The sequence below is a fragment of the Ictidomys tridecemlineatus genome, unplaced genomic scaffold, assembly GCF_052094955.1.
Source record: "Ictidomys tridecemlineatus isolate mIctTri1 unplaced genomic scaffold, mIctTri1.hap1 Scaffold_39, whole genome shotgun sequence".
NCBI classification, from domain to species: domain Eukaryota; kingdom Metazoa; phylum Chordata; class Mammalia; order Rodentia; family Sciuridae; genus Ictidomys; species Ictidomys tridecemlineatus.
The window spans coordinates 555,967-573,951 of NW_027522555.1; the positions used below are offsets into that span (position 1 = coordinate 555,967).

General features: G+C 40.9%; 1 protein-coding gene and 1 pseudogene across 1 annotated transcript; both read left to right on the plus strand.

Annotated features, from left to right (window-relative positions):
• Positions 1-3,003, plus strand: part of LOC101961809 (single-minded homolog 1-like) — a 95,706-nt pseudogene extending 92,703 nt beyond the window's left edge.
• A 2,985-nt stretch (positions 3,004-5,988) lies between these two features.
• LOC120884218 (uncharacterized protein C12orf71 homolog) lies at positions 5,989-7,250 on the plus strand. Its single transcript, XM_078036498.1, has 2 exons — positions 5,989-6,642; positions 7,044-7,250. Exons 1-2 carry the CDS (start codon positions 5,989-5,991, stop codon positions 7,248-7,250), a joined length of 861 nt encoding a protein of 286 aa, XP_077892624.1.
• The last annotated feature ends 10,735 nt before the right edge of the window (positions 7,251-17,985 follow it).

The following is a 17,985-nucleotide window of genomic DNA, read 5'->3' on the forward strand; positions in this document are numbered from 1 at the left end:
TAAAGACCAGAAGATAAAAGTTCTGGGGCAAATGTCTCCAAATCTTTGAAAATATTATCCTGACAAACTTATAAACATGGTATATACAATACAGAAGTGAAATGACTTATCCAAACAATTGGTGGAAATGGAATTGTACCCATATATTTTTGCCTATCAATTATGTGCTAAGAATTCTACAATGTGGCTGTCAATCTTGGAAAGAGAGTGATAAGTCACTATTTAGATGACGGGGTGTCCAGCAGCCTCAACATTAAGAGATTGCAAAATAGCTGTGACTCCAAAATAGCTGTCACAACATTCTAGAATAAAAGCTCATGTTCTTATCTTGCCATACTCTATTTTTTTGCTTCATTTACATACCTTTTACCTTAATTCCACTTTTCAGATCAAAAAAATAAAAATAAAAAGGAAGTCATATATTAGTACTGTGCCATTCCTACTTTTCTAGATAATCTTTATCATTCATTTAGTTTTCACCTTCATATTGTTTCTTGACTCAAAAAATCTTATGGAAGCCACAGAACAGGCATCTAACAGAAGTTAGAAAGTATGGCTTTAACAGTCCTAAAACAAGGAAGAAAAAGACATTTTAAAATACAGTCTGAAAATTAGATTTTAAAAATAACAGCAGTCTGTATTAATTTATTTAACAAAAAAGATGAAACAGGTTTAAGTATTCCATTTCCCCTGAGAGCAAACCAGATTTACAACACAAAGCAATTATTATAATTCATAAGAATGACACCAATCATCACTAAAAGGTCAAAGGAAGGTTAATATGGTCTGTCCAAAGGGGTTCTAAAAAATGCAATGCATTTAAAATATGAGAGAATCATTTCTTTAAATTTTGGTTCAAGGACTAAAGCATAATTATCTGAAAGGCTGACTTATACACAACACCTTTCTGAATAAATGAGGCGACAATTTTTAGCATTAAGTATAAAGAATCTAAAAAAAAAAGACTTGGGGTTTCTTAGTTCACTTCAACACTTTTTAATAGTTGCAAACTACTAAAAAAGCCTGTGTCTTGGTAAATGATTGTGAGCCCGTGGTTCTAAAGGTCAGCCTATTAATTCCCCATTAATAGGATTCCTGAAAAATGTGCATTGAAATTTTGCCTTCAAATTTTAAAATGAGGTTAAAATCATGGGAAAAGGTATTTCATATAGAAAAGTAAATGAAATCCATAGTTTCAATTACAGATACAGAGTTAACAGAGATAACAGTATCGAGAGATGTCATGAGTTTTTGAGAAAAATTTCTGGATCAGTTTTCACAGAATCTTTTAGTTAATAACTACTCATTCCACTGAGAAAGGGCATCTTTGATCTAATGTCTTATAAACTGGAAATACATCTAAATAAAAAGAAAGAGATACATTGTCATGTTTAGAATAGATAATCTACAAATTATTAGAAGTAATAAGTTTAGCAAAACTACCAGATACAAGACCAATATACAATATACAGTTGGCCTTCTATATCATAACTTCCCCATAAAAATATTCAGACAACGGAGAATTTTAAAAACCCTTAAAATTTTTTGCCTCTATAGTAAACATGCACAGACATTTCTCTTATCATTATTACTTAAGAATACAATAGAACAATGATTTACTCTAGGATCTAGAAATCTAGAATGGTTTTGCCTATATGACATTTTATGTAGGAGACATGAATATCCAAGGAATTTGGTATCTGCAGATACTCCTGGAGTTAATCCCCCACAGATACTATGGGAAAACTTCATATGTATATATTCTCAATAAAATAAGTGAAATATGAACTTTAAAAAAGTGATATTGTCATAATATTTTTTAAAAACATACACACCTTAGGGCCTAGTTATCAAATATCCATAATCTTCTGTACACTGAAAACTATAAAACTGGACTAATACAGTGGTCGCTAGCCATATGTGGCTTATAAAGCACTTGAAATGTGGGTAGGTCAAATTGAAGTATGCTTTAAACAAAAAATAGACATTGGAATTTGTAGATTTGGCACGCAAAAAAACAACATAAAACTGTAACCGCTAACATATATTGATTGCATGATAAAATTATCATCTGGATATATTAAGTTAAATAAAATATGTTAACATCAATTTCATTTTTTTTGACTTTTCAAAAATATGGCATTTTGGAGGCTGGATTTGTGGCTTAGTGGTAGCAACCACGGGAGGGGGGATTTGTGCCTCAGGTAACCGAGGCCATGTCCAGAGAAGAGATGTCCAGGAAGGGCATCTGTGTCTGAGCCAGCAGCATCAGGGACAGGGGCCTGGTGGTGTATTCTTGTATAAGCATAGGAAAGTTAAGTCTCATTGATTCTACCCACTTTCTAATTCCCGTCTCCTCTCACTTCCCTTGGTTGTCTCCTTTTGAAGCTCCCTTGGCCTCAGGATCACTCTGAACTTCAGTGGTCTAGGCTGGAAATCCTTCTTTCCTCCTCAAGTGTATATATGCTGGTCAAAGTGATCCGTTTATGGTGACAGTACAATGTACAGCCCACTCCAACTGCACAGAAGGGGAGAAACTGGTGAAATCCCTGCAAGGCCACACTGTTCTGGAGGGAAGGTTCAATGCTTTCATGAGAAGCCAGAGAAGAGGATTTCAGATGTCATGATGCTAAGGAGGAAGTTTAAAACTTATTTTAAATCTTTCTTTCTCCCAGCTCCTAATGTGGACCCCATTGTTCAGGGCCACCCCTATGGACCATCTACTCTTCCTGTTTGTCCCATGGAGCATGAAGTTCCCCACAAGGGAGATTCTTCCAAGGAACAGCCTATGGGTTTGCCTGTGGACAGGGTCAGCTCCCCCACAGTCTTCCAGGAGGACATGGGGGCTCAGGTCCCTGGAGATGAGGGTGAGTGGAGATTAGGGGTGGGGGCTCTGAAGGCAGATTGCCTCTGAATCCAGGTGCCTGGGGTTATGACTTGGGAATGTGAGCCCTGCCTGACTGCGCATGTTACATGTTCCTCTGTGAAACAGGCAACCCATGAGACTTAGCTCATAGGCTTCTTTGAGCCTAAAAGGAGCTAACACCCATAAAGGGGGCATGTGGACATGAGCACAAGACCCTGCATATTCTCAGGGAGACCATGGTCACTCATGGCAGCTGTGGCAGCCTGGGGCATTTGCCAGGCTGCATCTATTGAATAGTAGTTGTTTCTTGCCAACCCCAGCTCTGCCTATTCATTGCATCACGCCATCAAAACTCAAGAAGAGAGAACTTCTACAAACTTCAAGAAGAGAAAGTAGGTATTTGAGTCCAGTCAATAGTTAAAAATAGAAGATGGTTCTGGCACACTGTAAATACTATCTTACTGAATGGAAATAGAGGCAAATATTTGGGAAACATCTTATGAAACTGACAGATCCCAATGAGATGAGGTTCTTTTAGGTCAGATAGCTATTTATTGGCTTTGTTCTACTATTATATAAACCGTGTGTATATGTGTGTGTGAGTGTGTGTACGCACATACACACGTGTTTTCTTTTGTTATTGTTATTTATTTATTTATTTAGGGGTGCTTAAACTCATGTCTCTTTGTTGAAAAATACTTAAGGGGTCATGAACCCTTCACCAAGATTTCAAAGGAAGACCTGGAGCCAGGTAAAGTGTTGCTGGGCAAAGTCCCCGTAGGTGCCCCTGAGAGACCAAACTTTGATGTAGTAAATGTAAAGTGAAGCTGTGGTGGAGACCCCAGGAATTATGAAATGCCAGACAGCCAAGCTGGTGGCTTCAGAGACTTCCAGGCTAAAAGACAACCCATGAGCAATGCAACCAAGCTCTGGGAAGTAACAGCTCACCATCAAGTGTCCTGGTCACTGTAGGTGGACTCAGGGGACCTCTCTGCCCACCTGGGTCTTGGTCTTATTTTGGCCTCAGTCCTTCTGCTGTGTCCTAGTCCCTCATTTTGAAATGGGAATGATTATTGTGTGCAGCTGTATTTAGGATATAGGAAACTTCTCTTTGACTTTTCCAAGGCATCACAACCCAGAGTTGGTCTGAGGTCTCAGAGGAGACTTGGACTTGGCCTGAACTTTTGAGAAGTACCAAAGCTGTGGACACTATGAGACTCTTAGAGACAAACGCCCTGCATCTTGCTCTGTGAGAAGGATAGGAGCTATTTAGAGACAGGGGCAGAATATTATATTTTGGATGTGAGGTGTCCATCATAAGCTCCTGTTAATGCCAGAATATTCAGAGGTCAGAGGAGTAGATTGTGAGAGCTGATACCTAATAAATTCACCCTAGTTTGAATGAACTGACTGGATAATAATAGTAAGCAATGTTTGGAGGAGGTGAGCCATAGTGAGTTGGTCCTGGAGGTGTTCTTCCGGTGGCCCTTTCCTGTCTCAGTTTTCTGACCCACATCTGTTGATACATTTCCCCAACTGGGCCCTCCCCCCATGATAGGCTGCTGTGAGGACCCAGAGCAAGGGAGGCAGTTACCTATGACTGCTGAAAATGTAAGGACCCCAAATACTTTCCCTTCTCTAAGTTGTTCTTGTCATATACTTTGGTCACACTGACAGATAAAATGACTAAAGCAAAGGGGATGGTCACTGTAGGTGGACTCAGGGGACCTCTCTGCCCAGCTGGGTCTTGGTTTTCTATCCCCATTTGTCCTTCCACATTTGTGACTCTCCTGTGTTCCGCTGTTGCCACGGCAGCCAAGGTTCTCAGAACCCAGTCTTCTGACAATTGGACTTCTCAGTTACTGGATTCAGTACCTGAAGGACTTCAGGTGGCCTGGATCTGCCTGAGGAGTTGGAAGCTTCTCTTTCTGCAGAAAGTAAATAGAGCCAGGTGTGACAGAGTTTACAAGGTACATGAGTGTGTGTGTGTGAGAGAGAAGAGGAGTCTGAGAGGGAGAGATCTCAAGGGAAAGCCAATGTTTGTATATTCCTTTCCCCAATGGCTTGCTGGGCACCACAGGAAGTGCTGGACTACAGATGCTACCATATGATGTCAGGATGGGCATTTAAATAGCTGTATTCTTTCTAGAAAGTAATTTAACATCAATTCTCATAATTTAAAAATATTTGTAATCTTTGAATCAATGATCCCACCTGCAGAACTACTTAAAGAAAGGTAAAAATGTGTGGATAAGGGAATTTAATATCATTAATAAGACCATTCTTAATGGTCTTGATTATCTAAGGTTCATTGATCACCTATGTTAATGGTCGATGAATTCATGAGGTTTCAGCTCTCATAATTCTACTCCTCTGACCTCTGAATATTCTGGAATTAACAAGAGCTTATGATGGACACCTCACATCCAAAATATAATATTCTGCCCCTGTCTCAGGTGATCACCAAAGAGAGTTAATGAGAAAGTTCTTAAGGATCACAGAATAGCCATAGATGTGTTTCCTGCAGCTTGTGCTACAAAATTTAATAATCTGTCTTTGATGTGAATTCCTATATATATATATATATATAGAGAGAGAGAGAGAGATGTATATATATATATATATATATATATATATATATATAGAGAGAGAGAGAGAGAGAGAGAGAGAGAGAGAGATGTGTGCACACATGCATATATGTAGATAAGAGGGAAAAAAGACTATAAAGGATTGTCATTCCCCTTGGATGGTGGGATATGGGTATTTATTTACGTCATTGACTTTCCTATTTTCAAATTTATACAACTATCTTTAACGGGAGGCAGTTCTTCCAACTGTAGTGATAAGACAAAGCATGAGAGGTATCAGGTGAAGGTGCTCAGGGCAGAGGGTCATTATTCAATAAAATGAGTTTTTAAAGAGAAAGAACTGCCTCTTGTGCCCTTGACTGGAGAGTGCAAATACAGGATGCACTTCTGCCTGAGTGGGATAGCTGGGAATGGATAAAGGAATGGGCATCCTTTGGAAAAGTCCATGAGTAGCTTCCCCACATCACCTATTAATGTTTTTCTTTTGAATTTTCCAGGGTCCAAAGAGACTAGGCATTTGAGCTCTTGGACCCCATGGACGACTCGTCCTCTGGCAGCAGCTGCCCTGACGTAGAGCAGAGCATTTCAGAATCCCAATCCAGCCACAGCCTCTCTGTAGGCCATTTCCCCTCCGAGGAAAACGTGGCCAGTGAGGCTGTCACAACCTGCGAAGATGTGACCTCTGAGGATCCTCCCTCCCTCTCTCCTGACCAAGGGCCATGGGGAACCAAAAGTGTAAGGGGACCCATGGGGAGAGGAACTGAAATTCAGGAGAAGCCAGAGGAGCTTGGTGAAGAAGACATCGACGAGGTCGTGAATGCCTATCTGCACAGCCTCCAAGAAGACTCAGCACCTCACTCGGCTCCAAGTGATGATGACCAGAGGATGGACAAGTACCAAAAGGAAACCATAACCCAGACTGTCTGGGAACTGGATGATTTCTCAAAAACTATTATGGTATGTCTAGACAATCTGAATGATGATGAAGATGATGACCCTGTCCTCTCTTACTCTCCTCAGGAGGAGGATGGCCAGCCGTCCAGCAGTGTGTCTTCCCAGATGCTTCAGGTCAGTCCCGAAGAAGAGGAGGCTGGTCAGGACTTGCCCAAATGTATACCACAAGAAAATGGAGACGTCAAGCAGTTCCTAGTAATGCCTTCTGGGCTTGAGGAGGATGAAATTGTTGAGGTGAGCACAGAGCTGCCCCTCTGCAGAGGAAGGACAGGCCCAGTGGGGGTGCCAGGTGGGACAGCATGGAGTCCTTGTACCTGCTGTGAAGCAGAGGAGGAGCCCAGTATCTGGGCAGATGAGCAATGGGAGAAGGTCCTCAGCCAGGAAAGGGGTCAGGGAAGAGGTGTTGGGGAAATGCCAGGGAGCACTGAGAGAGAGAGAGGGGAGGACAGAGAGAAGCACCTTACAAACCAGTGTGTGTGCCTGTGTGTGGCTTTAATGTGAGTGAGTCCTGAAACTTTGCATTGACAGTTGGCTTATTTAGGTAAAAACATAAATTGGAAATCCATAAATGAGTAATATTGGCCCCATTGCTGCTGACCCTGAATGTCTCTAACTCCTCCTCTTCGTCTTGGCAGATGGAAAGCCAGGAGCCTGGAACTGCAGAGAGCTCCCCAGTCTCAGCATTGCAGTCAGAGGAGGGGGACCTGCCTTCAGATAAAGAAGGCACTTCCTGTATGAATTTCCAGGGCTTCTTCCACTGGTTCAGGAAGAGAGTGGTATCCTCCCTGCCAGGGAGAAAGCACCGTGAGAAGGCCAAGAAGGTCCCATCCTGCTGGCGCTAGAGAGAAGACATTTGGTTGGAAGCCACAGGCTCCAACCTCAAGGATCCCTCTAGTTAAGAACCCTATGCACCCAGAATTTTAATTGATTCCCCCACCCATGTTTTAGAGTTAGCATGGTTTTCTGTTTTCCTAATAAATGTTCTTGTTTTCCATGTCTTCCTCCTCTTCCATAATAACATATGGGCCCAGGTTGAAAGTAGGTAGGTTGACCAGAAGACTAAGATTGACTCTGAGGACATCACAGGGAGTATCCTGCCTCCTACACAGAAGGCCTTCATTTCTCTCTCCCTCGGCCCCTTCTTACTGTATTTCCCCATGTTTTGTCTACTATTTCACACATTTTAACCTCTGTTATCATTAATTCCTATCTGCAGTGTCAGACGCAGCAGGACCCCTGTGACTCCCATGTGGCAGGATGGTTTTGGTGGAACTTGTGGGTCTGGAGTGAGTGGCAGAGGGCAGTGTGTCACTGGGAAGGCCATGTCAGTCAGTAGTGTTAGACAGTCAGAAAGCTGTTCTGATGACCCTGGGGACCAGGTGGTTCTAGCATGTTATTCTAAAATGTCCTGGCATGGTGGCTGGTTCTAGAAGTCGGTTGGCATAAGGGACAACATGGAGGGTGGGGGAGGGTGAAGGCTAGGCATGCCACTTAACCATACTAAGCCTGGTGTCTTCATTCATAAGTTGGGAGAGATGTTATTACAGACCTCACAGGGTTTTTCCAGAATGAATGAGATAAAGCAAGGCCTTGATAATGACTGTGGCTCATTGTAGTGTCCATGTTCCTGTGGATCTCCTAATCACAAGTCATTCAGGGATATCTAAGAGGGACTGAAAGTCAAATCTCATGGAGCTATTTCCCCCACTGAAGCCTTTTTACAAAAACTTAACATTTTCAGCAGATCTTGATTTAACCAAGTCCTCTCAATCCACCACACTGTGCTCCCTGAATTTCCTTTGCAAGTGTCAATAAAAATTCTCCCTACACTTTAATTTCTTTGAGGCTGGCTGCACTCATCCTTCTTGCTGACTCTTCCTGTGTTGCTAGTTCACCTCCAGGGTCACCATCCTCCTCCTCACTCATCCACAGAAGATTCCTTTGAAAGTCTGTGTCTTCTACCTTTTACTACCACCCTGTTTTACCTTCATTGTTCACGTTTTGAGAAGCCTATTTGTATTGACTTTTTAGAGTCTTTCTTTCCTCAATTTCAACCTTCGTCTCTCCTCCTTCCTTTCCACAGACCTTGATAACATAGGCTTCTAACTAGTATAATACACTAAAAAATGACATCTGGATTCTGGGGGTCCCAGGACTTCTCATTCAAGAGTTAAAGACACGTACACCTATGACCATAAAGGGTTGTGGGTGAGGTCATCTGTAGCAAGTTCATGAAGTGTACTAAAGAAAGAATACTTCAGCCTGAGAGGGTTAAATGGGAAAGTTTTCATAAAAAGCATAACAAAGTCCATTTAAGTTTTCTCTGTGTATTTGGTTAAAATACATATAAATTTATATCAGTTTAACCACTTTGAAGCATACAATTCAGATATACTGAGTATATTCCCACCTCCATAAATTTTATGCTCAGAGTAAAACAATATACTCACATGAAATAGCATTAAAACATGTATACAGTGGACATTAAGATGAGAATAGTGCTCATGAGGCCAGTGGGAAGCAAATAGAACAGCCAAGGGGGAGATCAGGGGTCTAAGTATTATGTATAATAAATTCTTTTGGGGGGAGGGAGGTTCTAGGGATTGAACTCAGGGGCACTCAACCACTGAACTGGTTCCCCAGCCCTATTTTGTATTTTATTTAGAGACAGGATGTCACTGAGTTGCTTAGCACCACACTTTTGTTAAAGCTGGCTTTGGATTTGCCATCCTCCTGCCCCATCTTCCCAAGCCTGTGGGACACAGGAATGTGCTATCATGCCCAACTATAATATATTCTTTTTTAAAAAAAAAAATTAGTTGTAGTTGGGCACAATACTTTTATTTATTTTTGTGTGGTACTGAGGATCAAACCCAGTGCCTTGCACATGCTATGCAAGTGCTCTACTGCTGAGCCACAACCCCAGCCCTCTATATTATTGTTATTAGAATGTAGTGAATCAAATATGGCAAAGTATTAAGGCCTGACAAACTTAGTTGTAATACATGGTTGTTTTTTTTTTTTTCATTTTTCCTACTTTACTCTGTTTGATTTTGACCTTTTCATCTTGGTCTCAGTGTGCACTTCCAGAGAAGGTGCAAGCCTACTGAAGGGCATCCATATGTCCCTGAGCCCACTGCTCCAAGGGTGATATCTTACACGGGCACCACAGTGAACAGACCACGGTGGGAACTTTGGTGCAGTACCATTGACTAGCACAGAGACAGCAGGAGCTGCCCCAGTTCTTCCACTAAGCTCATTTCCTACTCTGTGAGATCATTAGAAACACAAGTTGCACTTAAATGTACTTTCCTATGAGTCACCTGCAGTGTGTGACAGGTCCTCAGTCTTCCCTTACCTTTCATGATCTGACCATGATCAGATATTTTGTCACATGTCCCACAGTTGGAGTTGTCCGTCACTTTACAATAACTGCAGTAAGGTGATGCATGTGGGCAAGAATCCACAGAGGCTTGGTTGTGACAGGTTCAAAATGCCTCTTTTTATACTTTTAAATGACATCATCATTTCATAAATGGAAGCCACATGAAGTGGTACATTCTGTAACCCCAACTACTTTGGTGACTGAAGCAGAAGGATCACAGGTTCCAGGTCAGCCTGGGCAACATGGAAAGACCCTGTCTCAAAATAAAATTTTAAAAAAGGGCTGTGAGAGTATCTCAGTGGTAGAGTGCTTTTCTAGTATGCCCAAGGTTTGATCTCTGGCATTGCAAGGAAGGAAAGAAAGAAGGAAGGAAAAAAGTAAGGATGGAGGGAAGGAAGGAAGGAAGGAAGGAAGGAAGGAAGGAAGGAAGGAAGGAAGGAAGGAAGAAAGGAAGGAAGGGAAGAAGGAAAGAAGAATGGATAGAAGGAAGGAAGGAAGGAAGGAGGAGTATAGTATGTAATCTTGAATCTCTAGAAAAACAGAATAAGTAGGAAATTGTAGTCTGTGTGTGATGGTGCATGGTTGTAATCCCAGTTGTTCAGGAGCTGAGGCAGGAGGATCTCAAGTTCAAATCCAGCCTCAACTACATAGCATGGCACTCTTAAGTAACTCAGCAAGATGATTTTCTCTAAATAAAATATATGTTAAAAAAAAGATCTGGGGATATGGCTGAGAGGTTAATCACTATTGGGTTCAGTCCCTAGTACCAAGAAAAATAATAAGAAATGTGAGGGGCTGGGGATGTGGCTCAGGCGGTAGCGCGCTCGCCTGGCATGCATGCGGCCCGGGTTCGATCCTCAGCACCACATACCAACAAAGATGTTGCGTCCACCGAGACCTAAAAAGTAAATATTAAAAATTCTCTCTCTCCTTTCTCACTCTCTCTTTAAAAAAAAAAAAAGAAATGTGAAACAGATAGAAGATTGTACACATAGAGAGAAACTTTTCCAAGTTATGGGCCCATGGACTTATGGTGGGTGAGAAGTTGGGGAGCTTCCATCTGCCAGATGGAGACCCAGGAGTGCCAGTGGTAATGTTCTACTCTGAGTCTGAAGGCTGGAGAAGCAGGCGGACTGATGGGACAAGTCCAGTCCACGTCCAGAGGCAGGGAGGACTGATGTCCAGGCTCCAAGACAGTTAGGCAGAGCAGTCTTTTGTTTTATTCAGACCTTGAAAGGATTTGGAAGAGGCCCACCCACACTGGGGAGAACAATCTGGTTTACTGGGTCTACTGGGTTAAATTTCTTTATTTGTTTGTTTGTTTGTTTGTTTAGGTACTGGGTGTTGAACCCATTGGCACTTAACCTGTGAACAATACCCCCAACCTATTTTATGTTTTATTCAGAGACAGTCTCACTGAGTTGCTTAGGGCCTTGCTAAGATGTCAAGACTGGCTTTGAAATGACATTCCTCCTCCTCAGCCTCCCAAGCCATTGGGATTCCAGGCTTGTACCACCCTACCTGGCTTAGTGGAGAAAATATTAATCCAGACACATCCTCACAGACACACCCAGAATGATACTTAACCAAAAAAATCTGGAAACCTAATAAATACCCATCGAGTCAACAGCATAAAATAACCATCATATAAGCTTAACTTATAAATTAGAAGTTTCCTGTATGCATTTATGTTCCAAGTCCTATTGAGTCAAAAGGATTTCAGGAAGGGTTTCATCTCTTAAAATCATTCCAACTACTGACTGTAGATCTAAAGCATAGATCCACAACTTATTATCATTTTTTCTTTTTTTAATTGATTTTATTTTTTAAATACATGACAGCAGAATGCATTACAATTCTAATTACATATATAGAGCACGATTTTTTATCTTTGTATGTAAAGTATGTTCATGCCAATTCATGTCTTTATATATGTACTTTGGTTTTTTTTTGTTTTTTTGCACTACAATTCTTATTACACATATATACCACAATTTTTCATATCTCTGGTTGTATATAAAGTATCTTGACACCATTTCTGTGTCTTCATATATGTACTTGGATAATGATGTCCATCACATTCCACTGTCCTTGCTAATCCTCTGTCCCCTTCTCTTCCCTCCCACCCCTCTGCCCTATCTAGAATCATCTATTCCTCCCATGCTCCCCCTCCCTACTGCACTATGAGTCAGCTTCCTTATATCAGAGAAAACACTCGGCATCTGTTGTTTTGGGATGGGCTAACTTCACTTAGCATTATCTTCTCCAATGCTATCCATTATCATTTTTAATATCTGATAGATTTAATAGCTGAAGATTTATTATGATCTTACTTCATGAGAAGGCAGTTGATGCCACATTAGATAATCAAACTGTCATCTAAAAGAGCTGGGCCAGCAAGTCTGATTAAGGCCCTAGAAGGAAAGGAACCCTGGAGGTATTGTGAAGGAGGACTCCAAGTCCCCTAATCTGTTAGGAGAGGTAAAAGGTCAGTTTTCACTGGGAAGTGACTGCACTCCTCAGCATGGCCACCAAGGGGGTGTGTGCCATTGCTATTTCTATGATAAATCAAAAAACATAGTAAACTACAAACAGTATCATTTTTTCTGGGGCAGGAGAGGGTGTGAGTATCTGGGATATTCACTACCTTATTTGCACATTTCAAATAGGGACAAAAGATGTGTGTGTTTGTGTGTGTGTGTGCTCTTTTGTTGGCTGAGAGAAATACAAAAATGCATTTCAGAGAAATGGTAAAAGTAAATAAAAGCTCAATTTTTTCTTGAGCATCTCTCTCTCTCTCTTTTTTTTTTAATTCCCAAGATCTGTGCTTTATTTTCCCTTTTAAGCAGCATTACTGATATATACTTCACATAGCAAGGTCTATAATGCAAGTAAGTGGTTTCTTATATATTCACATGGTTGTGAAACCACCACCCCGTCTAACTCTAGAAAATTTTCATCACCCAGAAAGAAACTTTGGACACACTAGGAGGGGATTTGTTTTTCCCCAGCAGCTCCTCATCTACTTTTGTGCTCTCTCTATTTGCATTTTCTAAATGCTTCCTTTTCCTGTTAAAGGAAACATTTGATATGTGATCTTTTGTGAATGGCTTCTTTCACCGAGATCCTCTTTTCCAGGTTCCTATATGTTGTGTCATGAATTAGTACTCCTTCCTGAGTAACGTTCCATGGTATTATCTGCCATATATACTTTACCCCTTCATCCACTGATAGACATTGGGGCCATTATGAGTAATACTTCAATGAACATTCATGTCCTGGTTTCTGTGTAGACAGAGTCTTCATTTCTCTAGAGTGCATGCCTAGGAGTCACATTGTTGGGCCATGCAGTTGGAGGAACTGCCAATCTGTCTTTGCATGAGGTTGCACCATGATCTGTCCCCACTGGCAGTGGACAAGGATTTGGTTTCCCCACATCCTCATCAACATTTGCTATTAGTTGTCTAATTGGTTGAGGCTGTCCTGGTGGTTATAAGGTGGGAGCTCATTACATTCTTGATTTGTTTTTGATGGCTAATGATGTTGAGCATCTTTTCATGGACTTGTCCCATGGAGCATGAAGTTCCCCACAGGGGAGATTCTTCCAAGGAACAGCCTATGGGTTTACTGTGGACGGGGTCAGCTCCCCCACAGTCTTCCAGGAGGACGTGGGGGCTCAGGTCCCTAGAGATGAGGGTGTGTGGAGATTAAGGGATGGGGGCTCTGAAGGCAGATTGCCTCTGAATCCAGGCTCCTGGGGTGATGACTTGGGAATGTGAGCCAGTTACCTGACTGCGCATGTTGCATATTCCTCTGTGAAACAGGCAACCAATGAGACTTAGCTCATAGGCTTCTTTGAGCCTAAAAGGAGCTAACACGAGAAAGGGGGCAAGTGGACATGAGCACAAGACCCTGCATATTCTCTCTCTCTCCACACACGTGCACACACACACCCATACATACACACACACACACACACACACACACACACACACACACATACACACGCATATTGTAGTTTGTTAAACAAGTCTCTTCAAGTTCACATCCAGTTGCTTCTCCATGAGTACATTGCCTTTTGTTCAATAGTGTGCTACAAGTCAGGGAGGATTTTCTATCTCTTTTTATTTTCCAGGTCAACACGTGACACAGTAAAGGATATTCTGGTACTCCCATTGCTTGTGAATCCTAATGGATGTTGAGAGGGAAGGATATCTTGGTGAAAATCCTCCCAACTCCAAGTTACAAAATGTGGTTTCAGTCAGGAATTTGGCTCTTCAAGGAACTAAATATATTTCAATTCTTCTTGGTATTTAAAAGTAAAATATTTGAATTGAGGATGTTAAAATGAAGATCTACTGGGGCCACCCCAAGAGTCCAGTTCTGCTGGGACTGAGGCACATCTGTAATGTTTGGATTCACAGGTGACCACTCTCCCTCCTGCTGTATTGCATCACTGAGTATCTCCAGGTCCTTCTCCACCATCTGAAAAGCAATCACCTGTTGCTTGGGTGGTGAGAAGAGCTCACCAGAAACACTCTGCAGAAACTGATTTCATAAAAAAAAGAGGGATTATTTCTCCTGCATAAAATATAGTCCTACAAGGCCATAAAATCTTTCACACTGATTTTACAAATATTCTACATCAGAGACCGAAACAAAGTAAAAAAGCAACAACAATATATGCACCTATAAAAACCATAAAAACACGCACTGCCTGATGAGAGATTCGTCAGCAGGTTAAACCACAGGGCAGCCCAAAAACACTTGTCGCCTTTCTTCGTAGCCGGTTTGAGGCTCTCTCTTTCCGTCCCATCTGTAGTGTTTTTACAGGAGTCTTGAATACTTATGGAGTGAGAGCATGCTTCTTGTTTCTACAAACAGCCCTCATAAATGTTGGAGCCAAGTGTGTCTAAACATTACAGCATATTAAACACCTTTAAGCATGATCCATAACCTTGTAATTGGTACCGAAATAACAAGACCTGTTTTAAATTGGAATTTGACTCTGTGCTTGCTGTTGTCAATCTGGTCCACTGGAATGCAGCTGGGAAAAGAGGTCATGAGAAAAGAATGGATGCCATTGACGCTTACGACCCTGAACCCTTGGGCCTTAAAGATCACCGGGCTGATGCTATCCTTGATCAATGAGGAACCTGACGCCTCGAGAGGTTCTATGACTTATTCAAGGTTTCCTAACGCTTTCTTCAATGTTTTTTTTCTTCCTGTTTTAATATTACGCTTTTATAATAAAGAAAACATTTCCTAGTACAAGAAATAATTTCATTCGCAATGCTGTTGCACAAGTTCAAACTGTAATGTGTCTCTGCTGTCACTGAAACAAGACAAAAAGAGGGGTGACTTTCAGGTTTGGATTGATATCACCCAAAACTTTTATCTTTCCAAATTTTTCTCTGGGTTCCTAAATATTCACAATTAGAATAACTCCTTGAACCAAAATCCCTATAAGCCTTGGCAAAGATGAAAATCTGTCACTAAGAGAGAGGAATCATGAACAGGCACCACAAATGTGAACATTAAGTGGTGTACATTCTGATCTTGACACTCGTTGGGTATATGACTGAGCAAATCTCTGACTTCTTTCAATCACATTCACTGTAGCCCTTAAGGAAGACCTACTCTAAACAATTTTTCTCATCTAAAAAATGAGACCCAACCCTAGTGAATGGAGCTATGAGAATTACATGAAAGAACAGAGCGTTCATCCTAATATTTCCCACAAAGCAGACATTTAACTATTATGATAAAGATCAATGTGTGTTAAATGAGATGTGAGTTATAATAATAGAACTATCATATATATATATATATATATAATTTAAATCTGCTGATAGGCCTGACTGCCCAACTTCTAAATTCACACCAAGGGCACATGAAAATAAACACTGCCATCTTTGATTCATCTTTTAATGATTGACAGAAATCAGAACACACAATGTACTGATGCTAAATATTTAAGGTAGAGTAAGGTTCCAGTTTACCAACATCTTGTGAATGGGACTTGGTAATTCAAAGCCTTCACATTTTTTTTTAATCTCCATCCAGCTTTATGATTAAAAAATGCTTTCTGGATTCTTGTTTTTCTGTCCAGCAAAAACTTCAGAAAACGAAGATCATGTGGGGAACGTTCAAGAGAGAAATGAATGGGCTTCCCTCAACACCTGTTTTCATTAAGTAAGGGGAAGGAAATGGAAGGATGTTTTTCAAAGCTCACCACATAAGGGCCAGGAGCATTGCAAATGTTGTCCCATTTACTCTACTTTTAGAGGTAGATTGTATTGTCCCTGCTTCAGGAATATTATCAGACCTTCCCCTCAGGTTTTAAACTCTAAGGAAATAGGATGTTTCTCCTAGTACTAACCTGGGAATAATAAATATAGCAACCAAGCACTGATGTGAAAAGTCACAAGGGAAAAATGTAGCATTTAGACCATACCAACTGTAATCACATTGTTAAGAGCAATTCTACCAACAGACATCATCTTTTGATAGGACTTTGGACAGCCAGAAAAATCTATAAAAAACAGGGATGAACTATAGTTGTTGGAGAAAAAAAGAGCAGCTCAGTCAATGAACTTGGAGGAACCTCTTCAGTGCCAGGGTTTCTGTTTTGTGTGTGTGTGTGTGTGTGTGTGTGTGTGTGTGTGTGTGTGTGTAGATGAACACCTGAGGCTATATTAGCTTGATTCCATTAAACACCCAACCAACTTCCCCCTTTTCTGATTTCATGCTCAACAAACAAACTCCTGGTTGTAATTTGACTTCCCATAGAGTTTTGCCTACAGGAAAAGAAAGTTGCTGATCACTGCAGCTTTGAGAACTCCGGTCCAAGTCTTATTTATCTTGAGACATGAATAAAAATGTCTTTCTGATTTTTTACGTTCGTCTCGTGAATGGCTCATCTAAATAGATCCACCTAAACATAAATCTCTGAATCGACCAAGGAGAAGTTCGAATCCTGGATGATGATGGGTTCGTCAGGTAGTTAATGCCGGATCTCCTTGGAATTAAACATATCATTTGCTCTGCTTGAATACCACTTTATGAATTCACCCCCCTTCTACCAGATGTAATTATAAAGCTTGCACAAAAATAGAAACAAATGGCTCTAACTGTTACAGAACCATCCAAATATGATAGAATTAGAAAGGAACTCCAACTATAAAAGTGGAGAGGAAACCCAGGTAAGCTCTAAATTTACATAACTCATCCCTCTGTGGGTACTTCCAGTTTCTCAGGTGCACTCATGTTACATAGACCACAGAGAACAAGTGACAGTCCTGCTGAAATGCACTAAGAAGAAGAAACAGTGAAAGTTCATGCCTGCAGGGCTTCTAGAAAGTAATGAGAAAAGTCAGAAGAAGGTGGGATATTGAGCAGGGAGCCCTAAAATTTGCATCAAAATTCCTACACAGACTTCTGAACGCTGCATGTTCAGGACAACAACAACCCCAGGAAATCCACTGGAGAGCAGCCGTTGGAAAGTTAAAGAACTCCACAGAGATGTTAGCGACTACCTGGTGTTAAGAGTTTGAAGTTAAGTAGAGGGAATTGGCAAATACCCTGAGCTTATATAAAATATATATAAAATAGAAGAGGGTCACGCATCAGGAGTGAGGACCACATAATACAAGACAGCACAACCAAAATACAGCAATCTTTAAAAAAAGGTGAAAGTAAAATTTCTCTCCAGTGAAGTGTATCTGATGGTATTTCAACCTCCTGTCAGAAAAAAATGAAACAGAATCTAGAGGGGAAAAAAACACACCCTTCAGAGTCTCATATTAGTCTCAATATCTGTTAAGCAGCCAAAAAATTATTAGATCTTTAAAGAATCAGGAAAATGGAATCCAAAATCAAGGAGGGGAAAGGCCTATAGACAACTTCATAAATGGTTGGAGGTACTATGATGAGCATAGCATAAGCACTTTAGCTACTATGAATATGTAAAAGGAATGATAGAAAAAATTGACAGAATGGATAGGCATAAGCAGGATTTCATCAGAGGAACAAAAACTAAACAAGAACTGAATAATAAATCTAGAACTGAACAGGAATACATCCAGACTTCTGATTTCATCTCTGACAGATTAAGAACTTAGCAGTCATCAATTCTATCCTTAACACAAGAGAGAATTGCACAAGCTATCATCAGTGGTTATTCTTGTACC

Bases quoted from the DNA above. Each gene is read 5' to 3' on its own strand.
- LOC120884218 (XM_078036498.1), top strand. From the start codon at position 5,989: ATGGACGACTCGTCCTCTGGCAGCAGCTGCCCTGACGTAGAGCAGAGC. The intron at 6,643-7,043 runs GTGAGCACAGAG...TCGTCTTGGCAG, and splicing joins AGGAGGATGAAATTGTTGAG to ATGGAAAGCCAGGAGCCTGG.